Consider the following 6,474-nt stretch of genomic DNA (forward strand, 5'->3'; position numbering starts at 1 on the left):
TCCTGCCCCTGAGCCCTGGTCTGTTCTGGCACCCAAGGGTGTCAAACTCTGTCAGGTTTGCCTCTGGGGCTAGGGACAGACATTACACATAAACCAGTTTAAGTGATCAGAAACTGGTTTAAACTTATAACAGAACAGCTGTTCAGTGCACGTAAACCAGTTTGAAAATGGCTGAAACTAATTTGAGATACACCTGGTTGAATGTAGTATCAGACTTAACTGATTTGGGTCAAACTAGTTTATGTGATGTCTGTCCCAGGCCCCTTGCTGGTTTAAGGTAAACCAGACACCCCCAGCATGCTCTCTGGGCTGGGCTGGGCTGGGCAGGGTTGGGCGGGGCTCCCTGCTCCACAGCAGAGCTGGCCCCTCCCCTCTGCTCCCTGCCTGCAGCTCCACAGAGACTGTATGCTGCTCCCCCTGCCCTCCCCCTTACCACTCCCTGCTAAGCAGGAATTCCCCCCTTCCCTCTGCCTTGCAGAGAGGTGTCTGTGTATTAGCTAGCAGACCACATGCTGGCTATGGTCTGTGCTGAGTCAACAGGTAGAATCAACAGACGGAATAAACAGGTAGCTGGAAATGTCCCTCTGTCGTTTTCTTATTGGGATTATAAACATTGTTATCAATTCCCTGCTGGGCTAATCAGAACATCCTGCCAGGGCCTGGCCACGCCTCCCTCAGCTTAGTACTGTGGAAGGGAAGGAAGGACTGCTGTAGCCCCCCCCAACCTTCTAGCCTGAGCCACTGCAGGCATGTGCCTGCATGTCTGGGATGTCTGTGTGGTTACAAACTGATTTAGCCTAGCCAGGTTAGATTAACCTGCAAAGACTGAATCAACTCAGGCTCAGGCTTTTAGAATGTCTCTCTCTAGCCCAGGAGTAGGATCAGAATGGCACTTGAGGGAAGGGCCCCCATGTTTAACTTGTGATCATACCTGCCAAAAAGTTTGGTCATCATTGATTTATATTCTGGAAGTGGCGAACACAACAGGGGCTTGATCTCTGAGGAAACCTCTGGCTGCTGCTGTTCTGTCACTGCCATTACTTTCATTAATACTATTGTTGTGCTTGCCAAGTCTCACACTTTTATTGTGAGTCCTGAGACATTTGAAGCTCCAGCTCCTGGAGCCAAGTGATTACATGAGAAGCTTGGCTTTCATTTACAAAGAGTAACCTTCTAGAGAAAGTTGTAGAGAAAAGGTTGAAAGCACAACCTGAGTATAACCAGGGGACTCAGAAACCAAGAGGCAGAAAGAAAGAATCCAGTATTTTTTTTTAACCTTGAGATTTTTTGAAGTCCATCTTACTGTTTTTTGGGGGCCTGACTCATGATTTTCACACACTTGGAGTTGGCAGCACTGCTCTTGGATGATTCCTGTGTTGTGTATCTAGACTGAGGGAAAACCACTTCGTTTTAAGAGTGCTTTCAAGTTCTTTTCTAAGCCTGCAGGGGAAGCTTGGGAGGGAATAGGTCCAAGAGCTGGAAAATTCCAGCTAGGGCAGGTCTCCAGCCAGTCTGCCTGAAGAGAATGGGATCCCACTCTACTCCTTCCCCTCTTTGATTTCAGCAACCCAGGGACCCCTGTAAAACCAGCTCCCTGATTGCTGGGCTCCTATGAAAGTGACTTAGTCTAGAGCTGATCTGATTATCACTGTTTGTGGGAGACTGCTGGAAGTGCTGGGATCCTTGTGCTGGGGTCTTGGCTTCGGCAAACTACTGCAGTGTTTCAGCACGGCGTTTGAAATGGCAGGCTTCATGCCCAAGGCTAGGTGACAAAGATGGAGGTCCTTGTGTGTTTGCTGGGAGCAGAGCCAGCTTTAGGCTGGGGCAAATGACAGTCATGTGGGGCCCTGCACATTGAAACAGTTTGACAATCCGTCTCTTAAGCTCTGGGGTAATGCAGCATATGAACATTTTGTACGTGTAATTAATTGGGTAAAATATATTTGCATGCTGAAGTGGTGTTTAGTATTGTGTGGTATTTCTTTCTGGCAGTAATATTTCAGCAGGCTGTCAACTGTCCACTGTTAAGGGTGCCCCATGTTTTACTTTGTCCTTGACCCTGCAGTTTGTGTGGCTGGCCTTGGTTGTGAGACAGGGACATGGATTTTAAGTCCCATTTTAATATTTCTAAATGATGTCGTGTGTCCCCCCCCCCGATTTCTGGTCTTTACTGGGACTGGTAATTCCTGCCTGACAGGGGCCCTGTCTTTGCTGTGGGATCTGTACAGGGCATTGATTCACTTTGAGTGGTGTAATTTAAAGTCTTGGCTTTAACCTCTGAAGCCCTAAGTGGTTTGGGGCCTGCGTGTCTCTGAGATCTATGCCTCTCTGCACAATAACACTTGTCTTTTCATTTTCATTAAGGGGAGTGGAGGGGGTGCTTTTTTCACATGGCTTTAGAGCCCCAGCAAGGTCTTTTTCATTTGAGTTTTGGAGTGAGGTGTATGTGGAAATGGCATGGTCAGAGCTGTGAATGCCTTCATTGTCTGTGTGCCTTGAGTGATGCATAGACACTCAGATCCAGCAGTAATTGGTGTTGAATGGGAGCCCTTGGAGAGGAAGAGGAGGGCTTGTTAAATAAGAGGCTAACTTGGAACATGGCTGGAACCTCAGCCTGCGTTAGCTTCCAGGGGACCTGCACTGTCTGATCATGATGAGGCAGAAGCGCTCCTTGCTTATTTCAACTCCTCCAAAAAAGGGCCCAGCTGGTTGAGCCTCAGGTCAAGCCTGAGGTTACTTCTTGCATTTTCCAGACAGGTTCCCTGAGCTCCAAAATCCAAATCTCTGGAGGGGCTTCTCTAAGCCAGGGCTTCTTTATGTTGAAGGGAGCACCACCCATTTGGTGCCCCTCTAACAGTTGACCCTGCTTGCTCTGTTTCCTGATGAAAAGCAACCAGCCGGGGCCTGCCAAAGCAAGCTGCTATTTCTTGGCTGTTACTGACTGGATTTAGAAGCCCAATTTGATGGCTGTTAGCTTGGGCCGTGTCAGGGCCCGGCATGTAGTTAATGGCACTTTCCTTCCAGAACTCAGGCTGAAGCTGATGTGCTGTAATTAGGAACACACACAGGCCCTGAGAGTGATTTTGGCATGAAGTTAATGAACTGTAAGTCCCTGTAAGTGGTGAGGAATTTGAGCATGGTGACTTCAGAGTGAGCTGGCAGAGGGAGCGCTGGAATGTTCCAGAGAGGACAGGACAGCTCTGGGGGATCGGGGCAAGGGGAGCCATAACGATGTAACAAAGAAATATAGCAATAAAATTAGACAGTAAAATGAAACCAAATAAAACAGTTCCCTAGGGGCTGCTCAGGCATGTTGTTGTCAGCCTCATCCTTCTCTCCTGCCCCTCCTTATGCCATCACTGCCTCCTATTGTTCTCAGCTTAACTGAGACCCTGTTCCTGCAATGAGTTCCACATGGGGATCAGGGTTTTGGACACATTTTTGGGCAGGCCTCTGGCCCCATTTCTGCTTTGACTTATACCAATGTAATTTGGGAGCAGCTGAGCTGAGGTCAGAGCCTGAATCTCTCTCTGCATTGTGACTGACCTGTGCTAGTGATGCTCAGTTATATAGTATGGAGTGTTTACCTCCAGCATTGGTTCCAAACCAGCCCAGGCCAAGAGGTGCATAAACAGTGTCAGGCTAATCTTCTTCCAGACCCTGCCCTTTGGAGTTGAAGGAAAAAGGAGTGTGGAGATTGCCTAAAGCTGGGCATACTGCATTATTCCACTCCTCAACTGCACGGAAGGGTCACCAGGGGCAGCACAGAGCCTGTTAGCTGTTGCACCATGTATGTCTGTTCACTCTAATCCATGTCTCCTCAGCTGTCTGTGACCCTCCCTGCCAGAACAAGGGATCCTGTAATCGGCCCCACGTCTGTATCTGCCGCTCGGGTTTTCAGGGATCCAGATGTGAAGAAGTTGCTCCAGAACAAGAATACCATCCTCCCAGCTTTGTAACCGCTCACCAGCCTCCAACAGGCTCCCTTCTGAGGAGTAGCAGCACAGAGGCAGAAGTTTTGCCAAGAAGGGCCCAGCCAGCCGTCCCACAACAACCACCTACTGGGTAAGTGACCCTGGTAGCCAACAGGAAATCAGTCTCCTTTACAAATGTAGATAGACTCAGAGGCTGGGCCGTACCCAGCTTCCACTCCAGGCCCCAAAGTGTCACTCCCCAAGATCCCTTCAGTGCTTCATGTGTGAGATGTGTGCTTTGCTTCTCCAGAGAGGAAATCTAGGGTGCTAACAGAAGTGATTTTACAGCCATGCCCTGACAGAGTGCATGGCTGCAGAGCACTTTAAAAGTGCCCGATTACATGACAAATTAACCCTCATTTAATGAGGGCTGAGACAAAGGGGCTCCAAAGCACAGCACCTTCATTAACTTTGGTTTGTCTCTGCGTGCGAGCAGGTCTGCATCAGCCCAGCCCTGCCCTCCAGTGCTGTCTTCAGGATGGGAGAGGAAGAAGGCAGAGGAACAGAGGAGGGAGCTCTGGTCTGGGGTTTGCCCAGCTTGCACTGGAGAAGGGCAGGGCAGGTAGATTGGAGCCCCCACCCCCCTGAGGGAGCTCCAAGTTGGGGGCTCCAATCCACCCGCCCCTCCAGTGCAGGCTGGGCAAACCCCAGACTGGAGCTCCCTCCCTTTTCCCACTCCCAACCTGAGCTGGGAGGGGCATGGTGTGGGGCTAGGGGAGAGAGGCTACAGACACGAATGCCCCAAACAGTGAATGTCTGTTGGGTTGGGGGTGGTGGGGTGGTCGCTGTAACTCATGGTGCTTTCTGTGAAGCACCATGAGTTACAGTGGAGAGCTGCACATCTGTCAGTGCCTCTAGTTTCCATTCCAAGTCACAGTTTCCTCCTTGTGGCTGTGACAGCAGGGGAGAACTGGTGTGGGGTGCTGGGATATGCCTTCTAAGAGATGATTGGATTTGTCCCCAGTGCTGTGTCCTGGTGTGAACAAATGGGACTTGGGGTGAGGTAGTGATAAGTGCTGAAGGAAGAGCCTCACATAGCAGCAACATTTCCCCTTTGTCCAGGGAAGAAGCAGCATTAATGGTCTCAGCAAAGACAACTGCATAGTGTTTTAAATAAAGGGGCACACAAAACTATTTCATGATAAGACTATTTCTAGGCAAACCTCACAAGTAGGTTTGGAAATGTCCAATTATACAGGTAAGAGCAAAGCTAGTTGCTTGATTGAGAATATAGCCAGGTGTTTCTAAGGTTCATCTGATATCCTAGGAGCCAAAGAACTGGTGCAGTTGTTACACACCCTTGTCATATACTGTTGTATTTGGCATGATTTCTATATATAGATAAGTATGTGGGTATCTGACACAGGACTGTTTATTTTAGGCAGATACAAACTGGCTGTGAATTGGGACTGTATATAAAAGAGACTGTTCCTCTTTTAGTGAGTATAGTATAGTACAGGGGCAGGCAATTATTTTGGCTGGAGGACTGCTTAATGAGTTTTGGTGAACTGTCGAGGGCTGCAAGGGTAGCCCCACCCCTTGACAGGTGCCCTGCCCCTGTCACAATCTTGGGAATGGAAATCCCACCCCCTAATCCCTGACCTTTGCCACCAGAAGTCCCTCCCCTTGCTCCTAGAAGAACTCCTTTTGGGAAGGGAGTTTTCCATCTTGGAGCTGGAAAAAAAATTACAGGTTTCCCTCACTTTATGCGGGTTCTGCATGTGTAAATTCACTCTTATGTGATGACCCTTTTTATACCAAAAATTCATTATATGCAAGGTAAATTATAATTATATGTCCTGCAACAGCCCAGAGCTGGGATGCCCTCCTGTGTCTTTCCGCCATCACCAACTGCCTGCAGCCCCAGCCTTGCCCCATGCCCATTCCAGATTCACCCCAGCATGAGCGGATCAGTGAGAACCCACGCTCACAGCCCCAATCCTAGCCCACTCCGCACTGCCTGTCCATGGCATGTCCTGCCTCCCCCTGGGCACACAGTGGGGCTGGGGTAATTCCACAGCTGGACTGCCTTTCTAGGCAGCTTAGGTAGCAGCAGCTCCTTCTGGCTGCTGCTGCTGCTGGCTTCAGCCCTGCAGTACCAGTGGGGACCTGTGTGCAGAGCCTTGACCCAGCCCACCCTGTGCCTGCTCCAGACTTACCTGTGCTGAGCAGCAGCCAGGCAGAAACTGTTGCTCAGCATGGGGAAAAAACAGCCCCTTCCCCTCGCTGCTGTTGGGCCATTCCTGCTGCAGCTGCCTGGAGCCCGTGCTGGTCTGCTGTGTGTCTCTGTTGCTGTCACCGCCTCCTCTGGGTTGCGCAGCAGGGCAGCAGTGGCAGCAAAGAGCAGCCTGGTGCAGGCTCCAGCATGATGGACCCGGCAGCGGCGAGGAGAAGGGGCTGCTTTTCCACCGTGCTGAACAACAGTTTCTGCCCAGCTGCTGCCGCTGCCACAGCGAGCCTGGGCAGGCGAGTCCAGAGAAGGTGTGGGGTGGTCCAGAGC

The 6,474-nt window shown here is 50.3% G+C and overlaps 1 protein-coding gene across 9 annotated transcripts in view; it reads left to right on the forward strand.

The window, feature by feature from the left end:
- The window catches only part of LTBP2 (latent transforming growth factor beta binding protein 2), a 150,335-nt gene that overhangs the window by 34,076 nt on the left and 109,785 nt on the right, over positions 1-6,474 (forward strand). For all 9 annotated transcript variants that reach the window (XM_019518811.1, XM_019518818.1, XM_019518815.1 and 6 more), the window contains exon 3: positions 3,825-4,065. In XM_019518811.1, coding sequence (XP_019374356.1) covers positions 3,825-4,065 — 241 coding nt within the window. The remainder of the gene's footprint in view (positions 1-3,824; positions 4,066-6,474) is intronic.

Source organism: Gavialis gangeticus, unplaced genomic scaffold, assembly GCF_001723915.1.
Source record: "Gavialis gangeticus isolate Ggan-Ray unplaced genomic scaffold, GavGan_comp1, whole genome shotgun sequence".
NCBI classification, from domain to species: Eukaryota; Metazoa; Chordata; order Crocodylia; family Gavialidae; genus Gavialis; species Gavialis gangeticus.